Genomic DNA, 27,050 nt, shown 5'->3' with positions numbered 1-27,050 from the left:
AAGAGCTTTAATCCTTCTAGGGATTCTGGGCTCAGGAATTTGCATTTAAAAAAACCCACCTATAATCATGGTGTCCATACAGGGGGTTACATTGTAGTTAGGGCTTCAAAGAACCAGATAATGCTGTTTCATTGAATCTAAGATGTTTATAAGGTGCACCATAATTTTGTGTACTACTGTGGGAGAAAAATAGGTTTGTAAACCTCACCCCAGTTTAAGACCTGTTGAAATGAGGGAAGTAGTGTGCACCTTAGAATCAATAAAAATATCTTAGGATCAGAGGAACTACAGGCCCCTTTTAAGGTAAGTGATTATCGTGAGTCATAGAAGCTGTATGATAAATGAATTGTAATGAAGCATTCTTCAGACCTTTTACTGTGTAAAATATTTGTTTATGGTAGAATTTAACGTAAGGTCCTTACTTGACGTTTATTTGTAATGAATGTCGTCCTGATGACTTGTTTTCAGATGTAAGGGAGCTGGATAGATGGGTGTAATGCAGTCTAGTTTGGCCCCCTATCATTTTCATCCTAACCAGCCATTGATGTGTTGATAGTTCAGAAGTCTCATTTCTAATGTCTACAAAGACATTAGTGATTTCCATTTTGTAACTACAGTTCACTGAGATGATATGTCACATTGACATCACGTGTGGCATGGTCATTTGATTTTTATCTTTTTTTTTTTTTTTAATAACCTTTTTTCTATTAGAGTGTCCTTAGCCCTGAGTGCCAGGAGTTGATATGCACAGACACCAGCCACCTATTGTCTTATCTTGGATAGTTCTAGGAGGGAGTGGCAGTACTATCAGGTTAAACAGCAATCTGTGTCTGAGTAAACCTGAACTCTGTCTGCCAACTCATGAAGTGTCGTGGCATATTGGGGACTGTATGATAGAATGCCTGTGGGTTAGAACAAATCTTCATCCACTAACGAGAATTCAGCGAAGAGCAACCCCACCTAGCTACGGTACTTCCTCAGTGGTATCCTCTTGGAAAATGAAACATTTTTGTCAGGAAAACCTTGTTTAGTCCTGTTAGGTTTGGGAGGGGAAGCAGAACACGTGTCCATTTAGTCTTTAATCACCTGAAGTATTTACAGAAACCTTGGTTAAAAAGCTTGTTGATCAACTGAACTATTTCCGAAACCTGATACCTCACCTGTCTGAAGAGGAAGAAGCTGTAGATCTCTAGCTGATTCACACTGGTTGGAGGAGTTGTGCTGTGGAACGCTTGATGTTGAGGTGAATCCTGTTGCAACACTTTTGTCTTCAGGATGTAGTGTGTGTGGTTTGTCTAGTTTGGTTACCTCCCCCTCCGTTGAGTCTTTGGGGTGAAGTCGGTGTAGGCGGGGCCCTTGTGTGATTTTACAGGACGTCTTCCCTTTTCTAAGTGGAGAGGCAGGTTGATATGATAGTTCTACTTTTTCATGTTTCATTCTTAGAAGAAAGGAGTTTTATCCAGCTGCTGTGGATCAGAGAGAAGTTTTCCAAAGCATGGCTCTCTCCATTCCCTGCCTGGAGAACCAAATAAAAACAAGGTGTAGGTATTTTTGGCAGACCGGGGTCGGGGAGAACAAGATTCACCCCGGAACAGTCCCAGGATGCTTCATATTAAGCGTTGGTTAACATTCTAGAGGGAAGCTAAGAGCACTTTGGCTCATGTGTGCGTTTTCATAGTATGCTTTTAATTCTGTTTCTGTTTCTTAGCCGTAATTAGATACAAATCCTCTTTTGAATGTAATTTCACTATGATGCTGCATTAGAAAATAAGCCATTTGACAGTAGTTCACATAACTTAAAAAAATCTAGGCATAGATTGTGTATATTCCTCTCTTCCCAAGGTTTTCAACAGAAAATTAAAGTTCTGAAGGACTCATTGGTTCTGTTGAGCCATTATTTAAAAGTTTTTAAATAAGTTTTTTGGTCTGTTGCATTGTACTCTCATGTTTCTAAAAGCCCCTTTGCAGAAGAAGTAGAGACATTTATGTTTTCCTTGGGGATCATTTGAAAAAGTGGTTATTCTTGGCATTAGAGAATCATGCAGCTCTTTCCCCCTTCCCAAAGGAAAAACTATGTTGTGTTTTGTTTTTGGCTCCTTTTTTCTTCTAGTTAAAATGTAAGACTATTTTAGTTCCTTAAAAACCTGGAATACTTTTCTAGTTGTTACGTACTCATTTAAAATTTTTTTCCCTCAATTATTACCAGGTTATACCCAATTTTTAAAAGTTGTATAACGTGTGTATTAAAGTGGTAGGTTCTTCAAATTTTTTTAAGTTTATTTGTTTATTTTGTGAGAGAGAGAGAGAGAGGGACAGAGGGGAGAGAGAGTGGGAGAGATAGAGAGAGAGAATCCCAAGCAAGCTCCGCACCACCAGCACAGAGCCTGATGTGGGGCTTGAACTCACGAACTGTGAGATCATGACCTGTGCCCGAACCGAGTCTGATGCTCAGCCGCCTGAGCTCCCCAGGCGCCCCATCAAGTGGTAATTCTTTTAAATGAATGCCTCTTCTAGGGTTGAGAATCAGAGTGGCCTACTAGCACTAAAATATTTTCTGAAGTTGTAATTGGATTCTGTTCTATCAGGCGTTTAGTATTAATAACACCAAATCCTATTGAATTCACGCTATTTGTAACACGGTGAGAATAGCTCAGACATCATAATTAGTTTTCAGATGTTCAGACTTTTTTCACACGAGTGCAGCGTTTCACCCCTCTTCCTTTTGTTATTTCACGAATGTCTCCAGCGTGGCAAGGACAAGTGTGCGGTGGCACGTGTGTGAGCCGGGAGCCTCGACAGCCTGCAGCTGCTGTAGTCATAGGTGCTCTGTTTTGTTTTGGTTAAAGTAAAGGTTTTGGAAAGCTTAATATTTGCGATTTTAATAGTTGATCAAACATCAGGTGCACAGTAAACTCCCCCACTTATGTCTATCACAAAAGTAGTCATCACTTTTAATTGCGTGTGTAAAGAAAATAGTGTTCGTTTCTCCTCACCGACATAATTTTACAGTTAATGAAATGGGTTGTGAGAAGACTAATTTTTATCCAGTTTCTTTATACCTGCTAGGACCGCTTTGGAAGACGTTCCAAAGTCTAGATTATGCCTGTCTTTGCTATGGATGGGCTGCTTCATCTATAGGAACAGAAGGATTTGTTTTCCTTCCTTTGAAGAGAATCCCTGGTTTCTCATGGAGTATATGCTTCTTCCCATGGAGCGCAGCTGATTATGAAAGCGTGTGATTAGCATGTACAGAACACAATTTAGGGTTGTTTGATCCATCCTACTTCTAAAGTAGTACTTTCAAGGGGCGCCTGGGTGGCTCAGTCGGTTAAGTGGCCGGCTTCGGCTCAGGTCACGATCTCGCGGTCTGTGAGTTCGAGCCCCGCGTCGGCCTCTGGGCTGACGGCTCAGAGCCTGGAGCCTGCTTCCGATTCTGTGTCTTCCGCTCTCTCTGACCCTTCCCCGTTCATGCTCTGTCTCTCTCTGTCTCAAAAATAAATAAACGTTAAAAAAAAAAAAAATTAAAAAAAAAAAAAAGTAGTACTTTCAAGAGGACCAGTAGAAGCCTTGTGCGAGTTGCATATTCAACAAACAACTGCAAGGAATGTTGGGATATTAGAGCATGGTCTGTTTTAAAAGTTGTTTTTAATTTAAATTTTATTTTTTATTCCTCTGTCTCGGTTGTCAAATGATGACCCATGGGTCCATGTGGCCCACAAACCAAGATAGGTTTTTACATTTTTAAGTGATTGGAAAAAAACCGGAAGAAAAATAATACTTGGTAACATGAAAACTTTATGAAATTTAAATTTCGGTGTTCATAAATAAAGTTTTATTATAACACAACTGGGCTCATTTGTTTACGTATTGTCTATGGCTGCTTTCCAGCTACAACTGCAGAGCACAGTAGTTGCCACGGAGACCATATATATGGTCCACAAAGCCTAAAATATTTACCATCTGGCCCTTTTACAGAAGTGAGTTTGCCAACATTTTCTCTGTTTTGTTCACATGAATGCAGGTATTTTTTTCCGCAAATAGTGTTTTTAATACCATACTTCTGATTATAAACCACATCAGAATAACTCACCCTCATGACCTTTAGGTACGGCGTCCTTTTGTTTCCAGTGTTACCTCATTTCCCTCTTTAACTGCCATAGGACTGAAATTTTAATCTACATTCTGATCTTGAGGGAGCCTGTTATTAGTCTGGGTTCTCCAGAAAATCAGAACTGATAGGAGAGAAGATATCTGTCTAGGATGAATAGAAAATCATAAGGAATTGGCCCATGGGGTTGTGGAGGCTGAAAAGTCCCAGGCAAGCGGGAGAGCCAGTGGTATAAGTTTCAGTCCAGATTTTTTTTTTAATTTTTTTTTTTTTAGCGTTTATTTATTTTTGAGAGACAGAGCATGAGCATGGGAGGGGCAGAGGGAGAGGGAGACACAGAATCTGAAGAGGCTCCAGGCTCTGAACTGTCAGCACAGAGCCCAACGCAGGGCTTGAACTCATGAACTGCGAGATCATGACCTGAGCCGAAGTCGGTCGCTCAACTGACTAAGCCACCCAGGCGCCCCAGTCCAGATTTAAAGACCGATGTTCCAGATGGAAGACTAGACAGAGGGAGTGAGTTCTCCCTTACTCAGACTTTTTGGTTCTATTCAGGCCTCCAGTTGAATGTGGCCCGTTCGAACTGAGGAGAGTAAACTGCTTTATGCAGATGTTAAGCTCATCCAGAAGCACCCTCAGACACTCCCATAATGTTTAACCAAATATCTGGGTATCCCATGGCCCAGTCAAGTTGACCCATATAATTAGCCATTACAGGGCCTACATGTGCTTAAATCTATCTGCTTGCACTGACTTTTTTTTCCCTCTCAGTCCTCTTGAAAAGCCCCAGTTTGCATGAACATTACAGTCATCTGAACTTCACTCGGTTGATTCATTTGGAGTTGCCATTTGGCTAGTACCGAGTTAAAGTTGGATTGAATTGAGTGATGGTTTCTTTATATTTGTGGAGTAGGATTTATAGTATTTTCTCTTGGCTTAGTTGATGTTAATATTGAATACATCAGTGGGTGTTTTTGTGTGCTTCATTTTCTTCTATCCTTTCTGTCTGGGAGAGGTGTTCTAATATGTATTTGTAATCATTTTGGCAAAGTGTAACATCTCTGGAGTGGCTGGTTGGCGGCAGAGATTAGCAGTTCCTAGAGCACTTTGCAAAGGCCACACTGACCGGCATGGAATTGTGTCAGCGACTTGCTTGTATTAGAGTATGTCAGAGAGCTGCTGAGGTGAGAGGAAGTGTATGTGTTTGTATCTGCTTCTTCCTTACCCTTCGTGTGACCTGGCACATATCCCTTGACCTTGTCTATAATGCCATTGAAATACCCATGACTGGAGGGCTGTTAGGATGATTACATCAAATAAGAATGTGTACATAAAGTACTACCGAAAGCGTTATTACCTAGTTTATTTTAACTGGCAAGACCTTCCCCTCCTGATAAATAATTGTTAATATGTCTTATTTTGTTGCTACAGAATGGTGGTCTTGTCATTGACCTGCTGTGGCTCAAGTCTGCTTCTCAAGGAGAGCGTGAAAGTTATCACTTGACCTGTGTTTTTATCTGTTGTACTGAAGTTGATAGATTCTAGGATGAGGCCTGCTGATTCAGGCCTGATTTTAATAAAACTTCACCAAATTAGACCAAAGTAGGTAGTTGGGTTAAAGGAAATGTCTAAATTACAAGATACTCAAAGAAATTGAGTATGTCAGCCTGAGATCCTAATTTGGGCTCTCTTCTTCAGTGTGGGTCACATGCTTCATTAACGTTTCATTGCCCAGGGGCATCTTGGTGGGCATCTGTGTGGGGTAGACTCTAGAGGATTGTGCACTTTCACACGGCAGCAACCGGGTGGGTTTGAGCCTTTATCTGAAACACTGAAACTTGTTGTTTTGACTTATACTACACTTTGGGGGGCCAACGTACTATCAGACTTTGTTTTCTTTTTTATTCTATCCTAAAAGTACTCTCTACCACCAGTATTCTAATTTGGGTAAGTAGCGCTAGTTTCCATATCTCTACCTTTTTAATGAATGTGTAAAAAAAAAAAATTATTTCACCTGTGGATTCTGGATTAAAGAGCTGTGAATTTCTAGCAGAGGACTTTTTACCCTTTTACCGTTGTGTTCATCTCGGAAGCTGTTTTACCTACTTAATTTCCGAGGTTCAATGCCTGAGGTTTATGCCAGGTTTATTCCATTATGTTTCTGCTTTTTGCTCCCTAAGATGATTATATGTAGTGATTTTCTTTGCTTTTAAATGTCATCCTAAGAAGACAAGTTAGGAATGCTTTGGAATTAGCACATTGTAAACAAGTTCCCTGATTTGCTCTCAAATATATTCAGTACTTTTTCTTTATGCTGATCTACGTTCTTGCATCATTAATTTGCTTCTTAAGCAAACTAATTAAAAATGTGTTATAGCTGAGGTTTTACAAGATTTTAATTTAAGAGATTTTATGACATGTTTGTTTTCTCAGAAATTTAATGGAAAACATGAATTCTACTAGACAATTATAGTTGCTTATATTGTGGTCTTATTAGTATCAGCTTAGAAGCAGGCTTGCTGGGCAGTGCAGATAGGTGGCAGATACGTGAGGCAGTGACTGTGCTTGGACAGGTGTGGCCTCCTCAGCAGATAATGGAAATGGTGAAAAAGAACAGCAAAGTGTCTGCCCGACTGATCATCCAACTTCCAAAGAAATTTTCCTACACCACATTCAGATAAGAGTGAAGGTAGTTTGGAATATTACTGGGAGGAAAGGTATGCGTGTGTTGTGAACGTAGTGTTCCATTTTACTAGAAGTCAACAAAGGATTTAAAACCAGTCGGAGATTTCATTTGAAAAAACAAGGATTTTTTTTTTCCTGCTTTTATGGGATGGCTTATGGATACATTACGATCTTTTATTTCCTTTTAGTATTTTTCTAGCCTGTGGATAAGTAGTTAGCTTAAATAGATTGATAACATTGGCTTTTTGTATTACGTGCAATGTGTTCAGATAACTAACAAGGAAAAGAAATCAATAGTGCTTAATTCACTATTGGTTTAAAAGTTGATACTTTCTTCAGAGTAAATTGGGCAGAAGAAAGGGAGCTCGCACAAGAGCAGCGGTCCTTGGATGCGCCCCCCTCAACCCCCAACCCAGCCTATTTCTTACTAAATATGAAAAAACCGGGTGTCTCATTTCCTTTCTGTGTCCTTCAGGGGCGTGCTGCTATTTTTATTTGAAATATTAGGTGAATTACTACATCAGACATCAGTATTGAAACATCAGTATCAAAATACAATGTAACATAAATGTATCGGTTATCAACGTGACTCATTCATCAAAATTTTCTTTTGAATTCCTTTCTTGTACAATAGATTGAGTAGACCGTGGTAGCTGTCTCATTAAACTTGAGCATAAATTTCCTATCAAACTCATTTACTTTTTCTTTGTAAGATTTCATCCATCTTGAGTTATTTCGTAGGAGGGAAGCATACGTACCAGTACAAAGATTTTTTCCAGTATCTATTTCTTGTTGTTCTTAGAATAGTATCAAAGAGTAGTTTCTTTATTTGACATGTAACATATACTATGAATAACAGTAATTACTGGAATATTTAAAATTGTAATTCTGTACTTATGAATATATTCTTTTACAAACTTGAAAACATGAAGAGGAAAATGATCCTGTTATTAACATAAGCCTTTGCTCTAAGTGCTTGTCACAGGGACACCTGAATTCTGTCATCCTAAACATGAAACAGCATCACACACTGGACCGAGCCTTAGAGCAGGGCCAGCAGACCTGCCTCTTGGCTCCATTTCTGCAAATAGTTTGTTCCATGACCTGACAAGCACTTTGGTTAGGTCATTCACTAGTAAGAAATAGGCTGGGGTGGTGGCGGGTGGGGGGAAGCATCCAAGGACCAATGCTTTTGTGCTAGTTCCCTTTCGGGGTTGGGGGGGGACATCCAAAGATCAGTGCTCTTTGCAAGGTCCCTTTCGGGGTGGGGGGGGGACATCCAAGGACCAGTGCTCTTGTGCGAGCTCCTCTTGGGCTGAGGGGCAGCATCCAAGGACCGAAGCTCTTGTGCGAGTTCCCTTTCAGGGTTGGGGGGGGACATCCAAAGATCAGTGCTCTGTGCAAGGTCCCTTTCGGGGTAGGGGGGGGGACATCCAAGGACCAGTGCTCTTGTGTGAGCTCCTTTTGGGGTGGGGGGCAGCATCCAAGGACCAGTGCTCTTGTGTGAGTTCTCTTTTGGGGTGGGGGGGCAGCATCCGAGGACCGATGCTCTTGTGCGAGTTCCCTTTCAGGGTGGAGGGGTGGCATCCAAGGACCAGTGCTCTTGTGTGAGGTCCCTTTTGGGGTCAAGGGAGGGAGCATCCAAGGACCAGTGCTCTTGTGCGAGTTCCCTTTTGGGGTCGGCGGGGGGGAGGGAACATCCAAGAACCAATGCTCTTGTGTGATCTCCTTTTGGGGTGGGGGGGCAGCATCCAAGGACCAGTGCTCTTGTGTGAGTTCCCTTTCGGGGTGGGGGGGCAGCATCCAAGGACCGAAGCTTTTGTGCGAGTTCCCTTTCGGGGTAGGGGGGGCAGCATCCAAAGATCGATGCCCTTGTGCGAGTTCCCTTTCGGGACGGGGAGGGGGGGCAGCATCCAAGGACCGATGCTCTTGTGCGAGTTCCCTTTCGGGGTGAGGGGGCAGCATCCAAGGACCAATGCTCTTGTGTGAGTTCCCTTTTGGGGTGGGGGGAGGGAGCATCCAAGGGCCAATGCTCTGTGCAAGCTCCCTTTTGGAAGTGGGGGGGATCGTCCAAGGACCACCACTCTTGTGTGAGCTCTCCTCCTTCTGTCTACTCTGAAGAAAATATCAACTAATTATGAATTGAGCATTATTGATTTCTTTCCTTGTTAGTTACCGGAACACCTGGCACATAATATGAAAAGCCAATATTACCAGTCTGTTTAAGCTAACTACTTATTCACAGACTAGGAAAATAGCTACAAACTGGAAGTTTGGAACTCAGTATCGAAAGTTCCTTATAAATGCAGAATCACTGAGAATAACAAGGGGCATTATCTTCTGTTCCCATGCTTGATGGCAGGATTTCTCACATCTGTTCACCAAAATTAGGAGAGCGAGGGACAGAAGAGTATAAAGCACAGGCCCTCCTTTCAGGGGCTTTTATGTTCCAGTGGGAGGAGCCAGGCCTGGTGATAAGAGGTTTTTCATTCAGTGTCCATGTTGGTAGAATACTTGGAAATGTCAGGACGTTTATCCAATTAGTTTATTATATAGTATACTTCAAGTCAGACTCAATCTAGACAGGAATGCTCCTTCTAGACCTAATGATGTTTGCCTTCTCTTTTGATTTTAGGAGCTTGTTTAATGAGAAGTGCCATAGACTGAAAAACGAAACATGAGGGTAGCAGGTAAGATATTTAATTCAATAGAAATAATTTTACTTTTTGTGTAACTTACTTATTTAAGTGGCTTGAGAGAGTACGTTGTCTTTTTATGTAGTGCGTGAAAAGCTGGAGTGTAACAAACTAAATCACTGCTTTGCCTTTTTTACTTTTTTATGTAGTTGGTAAATCACAAATTGGATGAACTTGTTGAAATTATTTATGCTAGGTTTTTAAACTTATGGCTTTAATGTTTATGTTCTTATACATTAAGCTTATTTGCCTAATACTATATATAAAATGCCCATATAAAGAACAATTTTGACAAGCTAGGGAGACTGATTTTTATTTTTGCGAAGTTCTAACTTCTTGAGAAAAATGCATTGTGAAGTTCAAAAGCTTGAATCTTTGCTATATAGGTACTTCAAATGGAAACTAGTGTATGTGAACCATTCAGTAAAACGTATTTTTGCTTAAGTGGCTATTTGCTAGTTCGAGTTCAGTCTGCATAGTTGAGGTTCTGTGTAAGAATATCTGTTCTTAGGCAGCATATGGAGGCAACTGAAAAACACTGCTTGACGTTCATAGTATTAAGGTAGCTGTCTTTGAATGTTATGAAAAGATGCGTAAATACCTGGAGAGGCTGATAACTGCTTCCTGCCTTAATAGTGAAAATAAGTGTGTTCTCCTACCCCCACCCCTCCTTCAGCACAGCCAAGGGTCTAGAAGAAGTGCACACTCTGTACATAGAAATTTTTTCTACTTGTTCTTCCAACATAGAAGATAATTTGTAGTTTCTCAAAATCGAGATAGTCTTCCTCTTAATTATCATCTTCTCACCAGCAAACCGTATTTTCCTGTGGGGGCGTCTCTTAGAAGTGCCTCAGTCATGGTGGGTGAACCAATGCGTCTTTGTGCTTCAAGCATCATTCTGTACAATAAGGTGCAGGTGATGAAACATCATGATTATTAAAAAACATAACAGGGTTGTGCGCAAATGCCTTTGTAGAACTTTGAAAATCTGGACCCTTTGATCATGAACTTACAAAATATCCTTTTTTGAGTAGCTATTCAACAAGTGAAGGAAAACATTGCCAGAAACGAAGAGCTTGTTTATGGTTTAAAAATCATATTACAATGTCTTTTTTTTTTTAATGATCTTTGAATACAACAGGACTATTGATGATCATGTATCCTTGACTTTAAAAGTACATTAATTAAACATAATGATTGAAATAATCAAAGCAAGTTTCTGTTCCTCACATAATTCTACATTCATTCTAGTTGAAATTAAATTTTCATTGAGTTCATTTCTCTGATTCTAACAATTAATATCAAGGTTAATTGGTAAGTAATTATTCATTGAGAACTTATTTTATGGTTGGCACTGTGCCTAGTATAGGTCTTGAAGTGTTTGTTTTTAATGAAGAAGGAAGATTAATTTAATTTATTGCCTTTAGAGTGATTAATCTCTTCTAGTTTGAAAAAAGTTGATTGCTTTGAAATATTCTTATAGCCTTTATTCTTACAGTGAGGCAACAGTGTCTAAAGTTTATGCTTTTTGTTTTGAGAAGAATAAGGACACCTCAGATTAGCGCAGTCCGTGGCTAGGAGGAAGAGAGAATCTCATGGGAAGTCAAGATGGGGACTGTGGGGTGGTATGGTCAGGCCCTTTATGTCCAGAATTGGCTGGTGACCCAACCCTGGAGAGGACTCCTCTGTCACAGAAGTTCTAGAACTCTACCATTATGGGGTCTCTGCCAGTCTTCACCTGCCTGCTCTCTGGGACCATCTGCTTGTTCTATTATTAGTTCATTTCGCCACATCTGACTTTTCTCTGTCTTAGAGGTTTTCTTTCCTCCTAGTTCCTCTGGGTCCAGTATCAGTGAATAGGCCTTGGTTGAAGACTCATTTCTGCCACTGACTAGTTACGTGACCTTAGGCAAGTGATCTAAAATTTTTCAGCTTTGATATTTTATCTGTAAAATGAAAATAATTACCTGGAAAAGCTATGCAAATGCGATTATACTTGTAAAGCATTTAGCTGTATGGTAGGCAGTCAGTGAATGGAGTATGTGTGTGTATTGTATACGTATGTGTATATACGTACGTATGTGTATATATGATGTATATAGCTTATTTAGTGTAGGCTCAGGTCTAACTTGGTACTGAATTTAGTCTAGAACTTTCATATGTTATAACCTTGATATTTTATTCATTTTAATATTTTGATCTTAAACAGTGACGGTTTCGTATATCTGCTGTAAGTGGCAGGGAGAGGTTATCTCTGGTTGCACATGCCCGTGACTGCTAGAAAATGAGTGGTTAAGATTGTCATGTGATATAGAATCTTCAAGCCCATGGTCTTAAGTGATCAAGAAAGAATGTGTCACCTCTTACCATTCATCTATGTAGCAAACACTTGTTGAGAGTATGACTATGTCCAGGAATTTTGCTAGATCCTGTGGGGGCAAGAGTTCAAAGCCTATTGGAATTTTGCTGTCTTATGCACTAAACACGTAGGCAATTTGTGGTTGCTCTTGAAAACAGGAAGTAATTTTCAGAGGAGAGAAGGTCGGACGCAGGAGGTGAGGGAACTGATTAGGTTAGCTGTGAGGCTTCCTCCTGCCATCTCATTTCTGTATTGTAGAGTGTTTCTAAATAGAAAAGAGTGGCTCCGTGAAATCAGCACTTCTCAGCATCACTGGCCTTTTCCGAGCATCCTCGTCCCTCCCCTTTACGGGTGCAGTCCTGGTTCTTTAGGAAATTAGAATGAACATAGGTCTTTTTGACTCTTCCTTTCCCACGAAGTTGAGTTTTGGTAGTTTTTTTTAGGAGAATGTGGTAATCTGGTGTTAGAATGGAGTACTGTCCAGAGCACTGGGCTGTGTCAGGATTCCGGGATTCCAGGCCTCGTGCTGTTGCTGAGTTATTTGTAATCTTGGGAGTTGCCGCACCTCTGGGCTTTTGTCTCCTTAAGGATAGGAGGATCCTGCTGATCCAATCCACCTCCTATAGATCAATAGAAATTAAACTTTGGGTAAAAGAGGGGGATGGAGATTGTATAGGCAAATACTAATATTCTTCCCCAACAACCTAATGAGATGGCCCTGAAAGCCTAGGGGAAAGAGGAAGATGTTTCTTTCCTGTCATTTTCCATTTCCTTTCCTGTCTTGCAGTGTTTTTTTTCTTTCCTAGATTTGCTTAGCTATGGACGAAAAGACAAATCCTCAATTCCTATGAAACAGTTAGCTAATACCTGGCAGTGCTAACTAATTGTGAGACACCCAGAAATAGTTAAAGTTAGAAAGGTATGAAAGGGTACGAGTGTGTCTTCACAGAGCTTATCATGGAACCACGTTACAAAGCGTGTGTCATAGCTGCCAAATTAAGTCCTCTAGGACTGGAGACGGCCTGTCGTAAACTGGTATTCAGTTTGAGGAGGAACACTCTTGTTTGCCATGTCAGGAGCACTTGTGTTGCTCTAAGAGATACGTTGGTTGGTGATAGGACAGTAAACTGGTACATTTCACTAGAGAGTTCCTTGCTTAGTGAGCATCCTGCTAGTTGCCTTGGATCTCCATAAGGTCTGGTGTTTTTGTATTATCCCTGTATGGTATTGCCCTTTATATGTGAACAGGATTAGGAATGTGTCGTCCAACATGCTTGGTGATGGTGTTCCATTAGCCGTGATACTTTGGTACTTTTGTATAGTCAGCCAGCACTTGGGAGCAGTTTTGGGTGTTTTGTTTTGTTTTGTTTTGTTTTGTTTTGTTTTTGGGCAGGAGAAAACTAGGCAGATGACTCAAGCAGTCCTATGTCTGGGTTGCTAGCCAATCTGATAATTCTTTGAACAGGAAAATCCCTTATCTCGGTGGATTGCTTATACAGTTTTTCTTGTAACTCAAGTAAAATTAAGATCCAATACATAAACTTTATTAGTTTAAGAAATTTCTTTATAAACTTAAATTTTTCATGCAATGCACTAAAGTTCTCTGGGCTCATAAGCTCATGCTGAATTATTTCTCCCCTTTATCTAGGTGCTGCAAAGTTGGTGGTAGCCGTGGCAGTATTTTTACTGACATTTTATGTTATTTCTCAAGTATTTGAAATAAAAATGGATGCAAGTTTAGGAAATCTATTTGGTAAGTTCCATTTTTTCCCCTTTCTTAAATTTTATTTTCGATTGGTTGTCTGTAAATTGTTACCAGTTATCAATATTGAGTCACTCTGCTGTTTAGTCTGTCTAGAAAAGAAGATACAATTATATCAATAAGTGTGATCCCTTAGAATATTCTAAAATACACAGTGGAAAGCCTTAAAATTAATCCAATATAAAGTATGAATCTTCTGCTCAACATTCTGAATATATTAATGGGGTCTGTTTCATTCATGTCTAGGACATTAATCATGGCATTCTGAGCGAACATTCTAGAAGCTATCACACAGTATTTGAATTAGCTGATAGAGAACTTAGAACCAAATCTAGCCCTCAGATGGCAAGTGGAGTCATGATAATGCATTGTAAATACCAGCCATTGAAATCCATCTTGTATTCCTACCCTTATTTAATTCCTTCTGCATTATTTTTCTCTTTACCCATTTATTTAATGCTATGTTGCAAACACACCGTTGTAAGCCACCTTAACTCAGTGTTTAACAAAATTCTTAAGTCAATAAAATAAGTTAACTGTTGAAATGTTACAGTAAGCTCTGGATGAAGCATTGTTTAAAGTATTAAAAAATTAGGTGTGGGGGCACCTGGGTGGCTCAGTCAGTTAAGCATCCGACTTCGACACAGGTCATGATGTCACCATTCCTGAGTTCGAGCCCTGTGTCAGGCTCTGTCCTGACAGCTCAGAGCCTGGAGCCTGTTGCAGATTCTGTTTCTCCCTCTCTGTCTCTGCCCCTCATCCACTCATGCTCTCTCTCTCAAAAATAAACATTAAAAAAAAATTAAAGGGGCACCCGGGTGGCTTAATCAGTTAGGCGTCCGACTTCAGCTCAGGTCACGAACTTGTGGTTTGTGAGTTCAAGCCCTGCATCGGGCTCTGTGCTGACAGCTCAGAGCCTGGAGCCTGTCTTCGGATTCTGTGTCTCCCTCTCTCTCTGCCCCTCTCCTACTCACACTATGTCTCTCTCTATCAAAAATAAATAAACATTTTTTTTAAAAATTCCAAAAACTATGTGTGAAAAGTGAGACTGTGAAACGCAAAAATAGTATTTTCACCTATTCGGCAGAAATCAGATGAAATAACTTTGAGATCTCTGGAATAATGAGTTTTGCTTTCCATAAATTAATATTTGAAAATTAATATTTGGTACCCAGACACCACATACTGAGTAGTGAGGCTTTAGACAATTCTGATGTGTAATCATCAGTTTCTGTATAAACGTTTTCAGGTGACTTTTCTTCCAATAACTACTTAAAAGTACTTCTTGTATTGCACTGAGTTCTGTCTTGTAAACTCCCAAGTAGTTTCAATCCACTGATCTATGATCTGCTGGAGTTCTGTCCTACACTAATGATCTCTCAAAGAGATAATTATAGTCATACTCCTTCAGGCCATCTTTTTAAAAATCTTCATCTTCTCGGGGCGCCTGGGTGGCTCAATCGGTTGGGCATCCGACATCGGCTCAGGTCATGATCTCGCGGTCCGTGAGTTCGAGCCCCGCATTGGGCTCTGTGCTGACAGCTCAGAGCCTGGAGCCTGTTTCAGATTCTGTGTCTCCCTCTCTCTCTCTGACCTTCCCCCATTCATGCTCTGTCTCTCTCTCTCTGTCTCAAAAATGAATAAACGTTAAAAAAAAAAAATTTAAAAAAAATAAAATCTTCATCTTCTCCAGTTTTGGAATCCCCCCCACCCCTTTCAACATTCCTCTCAGTATATTGGCTATTTTCCTCTGGAACCATCTATTTTTCAGCACCTGTTTTAACATGAAGCATCCGGGATCCAGCATGGAGTAGTCATTACAGAGTACAGTGACATTTGACTTTACTTCCGGTCTACTTCTGTTACTACTAAGAGGCCAGGCTGGTGTCCTTTGGGAGCACAGCTGGTTGTAGTTGAATAAGGGGCAGAAAAACACTGAAGTCCTTGAGGACTCGTTCAGTGTTGCTGGGGAAACTGTGTAACCAGTTCACATAAGAAAGGTTGATGGTAAGGGAAGAAGGTTTTGGGATGGTAGCTTGAGGCAGAAGCAAGTTAAGTGTTTTGTTTCGTTTTGTTTTGTTTTTTGTGAAGTAGAGTCTCACTTGTCTCTAGGCTTTGGGGAAAGATTCAGGGAATTACAAATCAGTGGGATGAGAGTGAACAAGCAAGAAAAGGAGTATCCTTGAGAGAAGCAAGGCGGTGGGACCGTTGGTACATGTGAAAAACTACTTTGGGGAAAGGCCCGCTGTTTTCAGAGGGAAGAGGCTTGGGTGAAGCCTAGCCCTTGCCCTAGTTTGGGTCTTCGTCTCTAGTCTGGACTGTCTATTCAGACATCACAGGGATGTTCCATGTCTATTTCTCATCCCAGGTATCTGCCCGTTTCATCCCTGCCGGAGCAGTTCCGGCACTCATGAACCTTTTCCGGCGCTCATGAAGGTTAATAACACTCATGAACCTTTAGTGCTTCTGACTATGAGAGAGTAAAATCTAAGGCCCACTCAAACCCCCACCCTGCCTCTGCCCTTCTCACCTTCTCGTTCCCCCCACCACCAGCCGTGTCTCACTCTTGCTTGTGCCAGTCTGCACAGGATCTACAGACAACGTACCTTGTCCTTCCATATCCCCACCTTGCTCATGCTGGTTCCTCACAGAGCACGTTTTTCTTATCCCCTCCTTCGTCTTAGTTAATCCTTCTCATTTTTCGAAACTGCATAAATGCCCCTTCTTGAGAGAAATTATAGTTGAACCTCCCTCTTTTCCTGTTAGAATGTATTGCTTCTTTTTGTGAACTGTGTGTTCTAATGCATAGTACTTGTATCTCAATTTGGCACTGATTTTATTCTGCCTTACATCATAGAATTTCTTCTATTTTTCATGTATCTGTCTCCCCTTACCAGAGAAGGAATCTTGAGGGCAATAATATCTCGGTGCTTCACCCAGCATCTAGCACTGGGTCGTACGTGTAGACCGTCCACGCTGATTGAATGGAGAATGAATGTAGGTGACCAAGGATTAGTACTTTGACATGGAGAGGAAGAGTGGGATTCATTCAAAGCTATATTAGTTGAAAAGCCACCAGCAGTCACCTATGACCAAATGCTGAGCTACTTTAACTAGGATAGTTGTCTCTTCATTTTCATTTTGATTTTTCCTAATGTTGGGAACTGCAAGGTTTTATTGTGTGTGTTTTAGCTATTTGACTTGCTCATTCTTAGGGAAGATGGCTTATTTTGTTGTCGTGACTGAAGTTGTGCACTGTATCCACAAAACCTTATTGGATTCCAGTTTATTGAGTTGGTGAAAATTTAATTTGTTTGTTGTATTTTAATTCTCATTTCAGAATAACTGAGTAAAGATGGAGATATGGTTGTCTTTTGCCATTTGCTTAGCATCTAACTCCATTCACCAAAGGGTAACAAGTTTAACCCAACATTAGAATTATTTCTATAATCAGTATATTGGGAGCGGGGTCTCGTGACATGAACTGTACTTCTTTTGGTGGTGAATTTTTTCATTTTTTCTACTGTTGATATAATAGCTTGATAGTGTCTATAAATTTAGTTTCAGGTTGGATATATAGTACTGTTTTAGAAAAATAAAATGATCTTATCTCTAGGAAGGAAGAATGAAAAATTTTGCTCAGAATTATAGTTGAAATTACTAAAATACATTGTGATTTTTTTTGAAAACAAGTTTTTGTACAAAACTTATTGAGATAATTGTAGATTTGCATGTATTTGTGAGAAATAATATGGAGGGATCCTGCATACCCTTTACACGGTTTCTCATATTGGTAACATCTTAACAGAACTACCCCTAGTGTCACAACCAGGATAGCAACATGGATACAATCTGTGAGTTTTAGTTATGATTGCGTTTTCACACAGTGGTTCGTTGTCAGGGTGGATACTTAACAACTAGTAAATATACTGAACACAGACCAGATTATTGCACACGTTGCTGCTGCCAGTACTTACTGTCCTATTGAGTTGATTACTTTTTACCCTTTCAGACTTAAACCACTGAAATAGTATATACATAAATTACTTGACGTTATTAAAAACTTAAGTACAAAATAGTTCTGATTTCTGTAGTTTGACTTGTGGAAAGACATTGATTGAAACCACATATGAAACAGAACTTCCAAGTGGATTCATTTTCTCAGCTCATCTGATGAGAGTAGATAATAATGATTAAACCATTAACCTTTTTCTTGAAGAAGGTAATTCTAATTGCTATGTTACTTATTTCGTAGATATTGCAGACCTTTGTTTTTCAGTTATTTTAAATGATTTTTGAAAAAAATTATTCAGTGATTACGTAAGCCATAAAAATAGCTGGTAATGTGAAAATTAAGCTCAGCTGATGTAAAAGATTTAGCAGTCAGGTTATTTAACTCTCCAAAGATATGTCTTATCTAAACCATACGAAAGTCCATTTATCTTGATGCAATTAAATCTTGAGTAATTCGTGATAATTTTTCCACCATAAAAATAAAATGATTCCTGGCTGTTTATTTTCTTAACATGAAAAATTAACCCCCCCAAAAAAAGAAACCAAGTCAAAAAGATTTACTATTGTTCCTTAAAGTGAAAAGTTGTATATAGTGAAAGAAATTAAGAATTAAAGCTATCAAGGTAGTTTGATGATTACAAGTTACAGGAAAGGAGGGCTTTTTATTGGTATGCTGTGCCCATAGTGCAAGTGGAAAACATTCTGTTTTATTTGTGAAAATTTACCTGTTTGGCCTCCAGGTGTTAAATTCTCAGGATTGCAGACCTAGTAGAGGGCTTTGGGTTTTGACAAATATTAGACAAAAATTAGCTTTCATCTGGTCTGGAGAGAAAAGTCTTTCACGAGACTTTTTTGTTTGTTTTAAAGTTTATTTATTGAGGGGCGCCTGGGTGGCTCAGTCAGTTGCGCGTCCCACTTTGGTTCAGGTCATGATCTCACAGCTCGTGGGTTCGAGCCCGCGTCGGGCTCTGCGCTGACAGCTCAGAGCCTGGAACCTGCTTCAGATTCTGTGTCTTCCTCTCTCTCTGCCCCTAACCCACTTGCATTCTGTCTCTGCCTCTCTCAAAAATAAACAAACATTAAAAAAAATTTTTTTTTAAGTTTATTTTTTGAGAGAGAGTGAGAGCGAGCAGGGTAAGGGCAGAGAGAGAGGGAGACCCAGGATCCGAAGTGCCTCCGCCTTGGCAACAGAGAGCCCCATGCAGGGCTCGAACTCATGAACCATGAGATCATGACCTGAGCTGAAGTCGAATACTTAACGGACTGAGCCCCTGTTTGTTTTTAAACCTTTAGCAACTTTTCTCCTTACTCTTAAAGTAAATGGAGTGATACTATGCATTTAAAAGCCTGATGATTAAAGAACTGGTTTTCTCAAAATCCTATCCCAGTAACGTTTTTTGAATTGAATAACATTTACTTTTTTTTTTTTTTTTTTTTTTTTTTAATCTCTTAAATTCTACAAGCAAACTAGTTTGACCATTTTACTGGCTCATCCCTGGCTTTCCCTCTGCCTTTCTTTCCTCAGCCACACTCTTCTTTCTCTGAGTATCAGTTGATTACTGATGTCTCTGAAATTTTCTCATCACCCTTTTGACTTTAAATCCTCTCTCTGGGTGGCCTCATCATTTGTTAACTTTCCAGTTTGTATCTTCATCCCAGATCTCATTTAGAGCTGGCTTTTAGACTTTCTCACTTGGATCTTCTCCAAGAATCTAAAATTTGCAAGTCCAGCACAGAACTCATCATCCATCCCCTACCCCTAGCTCCTCACTAGATGATGAGCATCTACCTGAGTGTGGAGACGGTGTTTTTGTTCACTGGTTCATATGAACGAATAAATGAAAGCTTCTAAAGCCAAATGTCCGAGAGGTAAACTTGATTCCTCCTTTTCCACCATTCCTCCATCTGTTCCGTTGCCAAGTCCCATCAGTGTTGCTTCCTTAGTTGTTCTGAACTGGTCTACTTGTTTCAAATCCAGTCATTATCTTTGTAGTGACTACAGAGGTGCCCTTTTTAACCTGGATTCCTTTAGCAATGTCCCTGTCCTTGTGGACACTTTGTCTCAAGTCTTGAACCCTCTTCAGTCAGAAGGTTTGTTCTAAAAGCTCCCTATTCTGGCTTCCTGATCTGAGCAGGATGAGCAGTTTTTTATACATGTGATCAGAAGACCTCAGACATTTCCCATTTTGCAATGCAATATGAATTTGGGTGCTAGAGTGAGATATGACTTTGAAAACTAGCTCTGCCAATTATTAATTATGTCTTGGAACAAATCAAATCAGTAAACTTCTGGGTTCCCAGTTTCTCTCTTTTTGAAACAGAGATGATGATTAAGTCAGTAATGCATGCAAAAGTACTTGGTGGATAGATTGCCCAGCATATGTGAATGAGCTATGTTATATCACCCCTCTTCTGATCCCCGAGTTTTCCCTGTGTCTTGTTACCATAACTTAGGTATACCAGAATTCCTGATTGAACAGTGTTCTTCTGTAAATATCTTAACACCTGAGTCTGCAAATATGTGTTTATTCAGGACAGAAGTGAAATTGAGAATGTCTAGTGTTCATGCTGCTAATCACTGGTTGTTAATCATTGTCTCAGCTTTCCTTTCCTTATTCACACAAGTGAGAACATTGGACCAGATGATCTCTAGAATGATGTTTCCCTTACTTTTATGACATAATGAAGGAAATTGAAAGAATGAGCTCAGTAGTCCCACTACTCTAATATACTAACTGGTCATTTGTTTTTGTTAAGTCTTTGTCCTTATCCGTGAATATTTTTCGTACTTACAGACAAGGTTTGCTTTCTGCTTTATTTCATGCGTTAGACTTTCCCCACGTTACTCCACTGCCTTTGTGACTTCAGGGGCATATAATATTCTCAGTGTTTTATAGAGTTAGTGAGCCTTCACTTACTTGGTCATTTTTCTCTTTTTAAACATTTGCATATTATTTTTCAGCTCTAACTTTCTGTTCTCCACTTTGAGTTCTGGACTTACAGGAAATTCTCAATCATCTAAAATAATACAGAACTAAAAACCAAGTGACTATTTATAGTCAAACAGCTGGCAAATATTTATGACACTGCATGCTTATTAGCCAAATCAGGAAATGGCTGCCCACAATACTGTTGATGATTTAAACTGAATCCCCTAGGCTGGGATCAGATGCTAGTGCTTTTAAAAAGCTCTTAGTGTAGGTGGCTAGATTGCGATCTACTTCATTAAAGTTAAGATTTGATCACAAGATTCTGGCTTCCTTGAGCCAATAAATTATAACAGTCTTGGTAACTGACCTTAATTTTTTTTAAATATACGCAGTACACTTCTATTTTAGAGAAATTGAGTTCCTCACCACCACCACCCATCTTATGTTCTTCCACCCCCCAGATCTCCTAGCCTAACCACCAAGACCATTTCATGTATATTCTCCAGCATTTCATATGCGTGTGTACACAGCACCCTATAGCAGCAGCCACTTAAAGAAGTTTTTTTTCACGTTTTTTTATTTTTGAGAGACAGAGGGAGACAGAGCATGAGCAGGGGAGGGGTAGAGAGAGAGGGAGATACAGAATCCAAAGCAGGCTTCAGGCAATGAGCTGTCAGCACAGAGCCCAACATGGGGCTTGAACCCATGAACTGTGAGATCCTGACCTGAGCCGAAGTCTGACGCTTAACCGACTGAGCCACCCAGGTGCCCCTAGGCAGCAGCCACTTTTAAACACTGTAATAGTCAACAAGTATATACTTAAAGTCATTTAAGGAGAAGTTTGAAATAGTGTATGGTATCAGGTATATGTGAAATCTAAAAAGGATAGACTCAGAGAAACAGATTAAAATAGTGGTTACCAGGGGTTGGGAAGGAGGTAAGGGGAGACATTGCTCAAAGGGTCTGAACTCCCAGTTATAAGATTTAAGAGTTTGGGAATCTAATATAGCAAGGTGATCATAGCTAATACTAACTAGTATGTGATACTACTATATACTTGAATGTTGATTAGAGAGTAAATCTTAAATGTTCTCGCCACGAAAAAGAAATGGTTACTATGTGATGGGATGGACGTGGTAGCTAATATATAATGGTTATCATTTAGCATTTTATACATGTATCAAATCAACATGTTGTATGCCTAAAGTTATACAATGTTACATGTCAATTACGTCTCAAGAAAGCTGGCAAAAAATTGAAAAATAAATTTAAAAAGAAGTTAAATTTGTAGAGTAACTTTCTGATTGGGATTTAAATTTATAAGTAGAAATAACAATAAAATGTAAAGATAAGAATAAAATGTTCTATCAGTAGTAGAATACTACCGTCCATAATTCCTCTGCATAATTGTTTATAGTGAGTTTTGTAGCCTGAAGTCACTTTTTCACTTTTTCTCTAGAGCAGTAATCTGTTTTATTTATTGTATACTGAGCAATAATTCAAGCACTTTCATTTTTATAGTCCTGTTAGTGCCAAATATGCTTAATATGCGGATACTTGCCAACAGCTTTATTCCTTCTAGCAAAGATAACTTTTTCTTTTTCTTCCTAGCAAGGTCAGCATTGGACACGGCAGTGCGTTGTAAGTATTGCATCTCAATATTTTGCAGATGGTTTATTCTATTTTATCCTATGTGCATGAGCACTTACATTCAAACAATGGGGATATTTCAATGTGAGCAAAATCGATTTAGAAATTTTTAAAGTTATAAGGATGCTATTTGAATAGCTCAATATTCTACATATATAATAGTATTCATAATGCATATTTTGTTAACATTTTTTAGGTTCAGTAACATACGCGCAGAAAATGTGTGAAAGAATTCCTTGTTAGAACTAGAACATAAACAGATACTCAGTGATGTTTTAGGCTTTTTACTGGTTCTAGAGGTAACCATGTGTTGTGTGTGCATGAACTAGCTAGAAGTGTAAAGTAACAATTCAAAACCTCTCCTGTACTGAATTTTAAAAATAAACTTAAAAATAATTAGATAAAATACATATACCTTCATCAAGATCAACTGATATATTTATGTCAGTTATTAGCTTGTTTCCCAGGAGGTTCAGTGTTTTGTTTTGAGGTTCTTTGAAACCCTCAGGGTAAAAAAAGGCATGTATTTTAAGATATGTATATCTCGGTGTTTTTACATAATGCTCTTTTTGGTTTAAGACCTGAAACAAACTGACTCTAGAGTCTATTAACTCTTTTAAAAAAAAATTTCTCCCCAAAGCTACAAAACCTCCCAGATATAAATGTGGAATCTCAAAAGCTTGCCCTGAGAAGCATTTTGCTTTTAAAATGGCAAGTGGAGCAGCCAATGTGGTGGGACCCAAAATCTGTCTGGAAGACAATGTGTAAGTATTTACCAGTTTGGAAGTATCTGGCGTGCCAGTAAATTTTAGCAAATTGAACCTGAGTCTCATGGATCTTTGGAAAATGTATTGGGCATGTTTTACTAAAGAAAAGTGATTTCAGTTTTCATTACACAGTTTTTTTTCTCCCACCCGTTTAAAGAGTCTTAAATTTCTGAGATTTCATATTAGAGTGACATAAGAACACAGCATTTGTCTAGCTTCACGTAAAGATGAGGGATTTCTCATGTGAATTCTCTAGATTTCTCGTGTGAATTCTCTAGATCTGTGCTGTCCCATCTGGAGCCATAGACACATGTGACTATTTAATTCTGATTCTTAAATAGCAGGGGGAAGGTTAATTCATTTACATTAATTAAAATTAAAAGTTCAGTTCCTCAGTCAACGAGCCACATTTCAAGTACTGAGTAGCCATACATGGCTTGTGCCTACCAAACTGAACACAAAGCATTTCCACCCTTGAAAAAAGTCCCTTTTGACAGCACTGCCCTAGATAATGAACGCTTTATCTTACAAACATCTTTCATTTTGGGGCGCCTGGGTGGCTCATTCGGTTAACCCTCTGACTCTTGGCTTCAGCTCAGGTTACAATCTTATGGTTCATGAGATCAAGCCCCACATCAGGTTCTACACTGACAGTGCAGAGCCTGCAATTAATAGGAAAAAAGAAAAACATCTTTTGTTTTAAATGTCTAAATGCTGCTTGTTGACGTGTGAAGTAATCCGGTAATAACCTCAAGCCTGTTGTGATGCTGAACTGTTTGCCACTAAGCTCAATGGTTTTCTAGACTCAGATGCTCTACAGTTTTTAAGTAGTGTTGACTGTCACTTGTAGGTGAAGTTCGTGTCTCCGAAATCACAAGGCCTGCTTTCAGTTGGTTGCTTTTAATCTGCTCTTTCTTGGAAAATTAAATACATGAGCTTATTTAAATTTCATGTTAAAATAATAGACATGCCAATAATTACATAGAATAAAGAGTTAATTTTATAGTAGGAGGAAACAGAAGCAGTTTCTCCCTGTAGTTTGTGTCTTTTTTTTTTTTTTTTTTCCTAACTTTATTTATTTATTTTAGGGCACACATGGGGAAGGGCCATAGAGGGAGAGAGAGAATTCCAAGCAGGCTCCATGCTGTCAGCCTAGAGACCAACACAGGGCTCAGGTCTCAATCCCATAAACCATGAGCAGAAATCAAGAGACGCTCAACTGACTGAGCCACCCAGGTGCCCCTGTGTGTCTTTTCTTTTTGATGTAGAAGCTCTTGAATATTTATCCTAAGCCCTTTTTCAGTTAGCTATGGGCATTATTTAGCCTCTTAGAATAATGCTTTTCTTGTAATTAAAGGCTTGAGCTAGATGATCTTTAAAGTTCCTGCTCATTTCCTTTCTTTTCCCTCATGCTAGTTATAATCCATTGTTAATCCATCACTGTCTTCTGACTTCCCATAATAGTCCTATTTTACTGAATTATGTAACAAGGAACTTGGATGTTAGAAGTTCAACAAACTTAGAAGTTTGCAGATTTTACATTAAATCATACCCTTCCCATTAACTTAGAATGTTTCCGTTCCCCTTTTCACCTTATTTGGCTAAGGAGGCCTCAAGTTTGATTCAGAATCATAGGTAGGAATTTCTCTTAGAATGCCTAGCCCATGGTAGACTTTCTTTGGAGACTTCCTCTGCCACCCCGCTCCCCCCATGAAGCATGTTAGTTTTAATACAAAGAGGAGATCAAAGTTGTTTTACCAGCAGGTTCTCTATTTATAGATTGTATAGGTCAAAAAGAAGAGAGTATATATAGAGGCAGTGGAATTTGGCACAGTAAATACTAGGCTCCTAGCCAAAGAATTTGGTTCTAGCATGGTGGGCATGTCATGTGGAATTTGTATTTCAATTTCTTTAACTGTAAAATTGAAGCAGGCCTCCTATCCATCCTCATTTCAGGAATCATTCTGATACTCAGGAGAAATTAAATAATTGATGGGATTTTAGAGCTATGCATGAAGCCCCAAAATCTAGTCTTCCAGAAGGACTGAATAATTGGCCAGGGATCCCTACTGAAAAAACCGTGGGGACAGTTCACAGTCCAGTACGTTGTCTCACATGTTTTGTTTCTGTATTGAAAGTTGTTGCAACAAAGAATTTAAACAAAGACCCTGACTTCCTTAGCATCATTCGTTCAGTTATTCAGCAAGCATTTATTGAGCATAGTCCCTGCTGTCACGAAACTCAGTCTAGTAGGAGAGACAGACATTTAAGGAGTAAATGCACATCAGTCATCGCAAACTGTGGCACAAGCTGTGCAGAGCTGGGTGACGAAGACCCTTGGGGATGAGTGATATGAGATCGAGGAATGAAGGCCAGGGCAGTAGCAGCTGAAGGGTCATGAAGGTAAAGAGGTGAGGTCTTTTCTTTCTTTTTGTTTTTAAGTTTATTTATTTTTTTAGTAATCTCTACACCCAATATCGGGCTTGAACTCACGACCGACCGAGCCAGCCAGGTGCCCCAGTGTCCCTTTCTGAGTGTTGAGCCGTTCAAGGTTTTCAGATTCTGGCATGTCATGATTTCATTGATGTTGAAAAAATTACCTGACTGATGTGTAAAATGATTAGAACAGTTGGAAGGCCATCACTGCCAAGGTTCTTTGACATTGCCCCTCCTCCCAGTAGTAACAGAGGTTTTTTTCATGTGTATTCACTAAATATATAAGTAGACAGTAAAAATACATAAATAGAAATTTTACTATTTTCCTGCACATGTCCTGAGTACCTGCACACTCATTTCGGAGACCACTAGTTCAGATCAGTGCTTTTCAGTGGGACATTTGTCAAGGTCTATAGACATTATGGGATGGTATAGCTATGGAGGCAGTACTCGTAAAGACTGGGATGCTCTTAAACACCCTCCAGTGAAGCCAGGCAGCCTTTACACATGAATTATCAGGTCCATAATGTCATCATAGACTAAATTTGAGAAACCTCAGTACAGACAGAAGAGGGTAGTTAAGATCAGGGTGGTGGTTATGGTTTTAAGGACAGGTTGGATGCATCAAGATACATTATGGAGATTAACGTAAATTTCAAACTTCTCATTAGTTTGTAATAGAAAATCCTGGGGATAAACATCAAATGTCACACACTACAGGAATTGTAGCTTCTTTTTATTTTGCATTAGAGAGCCCATAGAATTTACTTATGTTCAAGGTATAGCTCTTATTTTAGGCATATACTCATCTGATTTCAGTTTATATGACATTGATATTAGGATAATACCTCACCTTTTATTGTGCTCTTAATGTTTGGTATAGGAATATACAGCAATGATTTTCAGAGATTTATTTATTTTTGTACACTGAGAGGCCAGATAGTATTTTTGGCTGTGAGGATCAAGAGGTAAAATCAAGGATAGTGTATAAGTACTTAAAAAATCATTTAACATATAACCATTTAAAAGTACAAAAACCATTCTAAGCTCATAAATGATAAAACAAAAGTAGCCAAGCAGTTGGATAGATTTGTCCTGTGGGCTATAGGTTTGTTAAAGCCTGCTCTAAACTAACCATTTTAAGATGTAGCAGTTAAAACAGAGTAGGTATTTGAAGCAAAACTTGCTCAAAGATGTAGAATCTTTCTATAGATTATGTAATATTTTCTTTAGATTTTTGTCTGGAGGCGTGGAATGGTAGTAGGGGGAACCTTCATATTCGTGAAAGATAAAGTATTTCAAATTGTGTGAGTAAGAGGGAGTAAGTAGCCTTTATACATTTAAAAATCTTGAGTAGTTTGTCATTTGCTAGTTGCAGGTTTTCCCGGATTGAATTCCTTGTTAAAAATCGATTAGCTACTGCCCTCTTGTGGGAAGCCTATGGTATAGTGCTTCTTTGTGGCTTTTATTTCTTAGCTCTGTGAAAGAGGCAGCAGCATACTAACCCCATGATGATTCTACTTGGAGAAGACACTGTGATACTTAATTATTAATGTAACAGGTTAATCACACTATCGCTTCTTAACATTAATGATGGAGTTTACTTATCTCACATATTTCTGAAGGGAGCAGAGCAAATACAT

The 27,050-nt window shown here is 39.2% G+C and overlaps 1 protein-coding gene across 2 annotated transcripts in view; it reads left to right on the top strand.

Moving 5' to 3' along the window:
• Positions 1-27,050, top strand: part of FAM3C (FAM3 metabolism regulating signaling molecule C) — a 55,315-nt gene that overhangs the window by 4,398 nt on the left and 23,867 nt on the right. Inside the window, exons 1-5 of one of the 2 annotated variants that reach the window (XM_042970782.1) lie at positions 1,071-1,243; positions 9,429-9,483; positions 13,497-13,601; positions 22,166-22,195; positions 22,845-22,968. In XM_042970782.1, coding sequence (XP_042826716.1) covers positions 9,471-9,483; positions 13,497-13,601; positions 22,166-22,195; positions 22,845-22,968 — 272 coding nt within the window. In that variant the 5' untranslated portion in view covers positions 1,071-1,243; positions 9,429-9,470. Of the gene's footprint in view, positions 1-1,070; positions 1,244-9,428; positions 9,484-13,496; positions 13,602-22,165; positions 22,196-22,844; positions 22,969-27,050 lie in introns of those variants that run through there. The other variant, XM_042970781.1, reaches the window with a different exon arrangement.

The sequence above is a fragment of the Panthera tigris genome, chromosome A2 (assembly GCF_018350195.1).
Source record: "Panthera tigris isolate Pti1 chromosome A2, P.tigris_Pti1_mat1.1, whole genome shotgun sequence".
NCBI classification, from domain to species: Eukaryota; Metazoa; Chordata; class Mammalia; order Carnivora; family Felidae; genus Panthera; species Panthera tigris.
The sequence above is the reverse complement of the archived record's forward strand: the minus strand, read 5'-3'. Positions and strand labels throughout refer to the sequence as shown.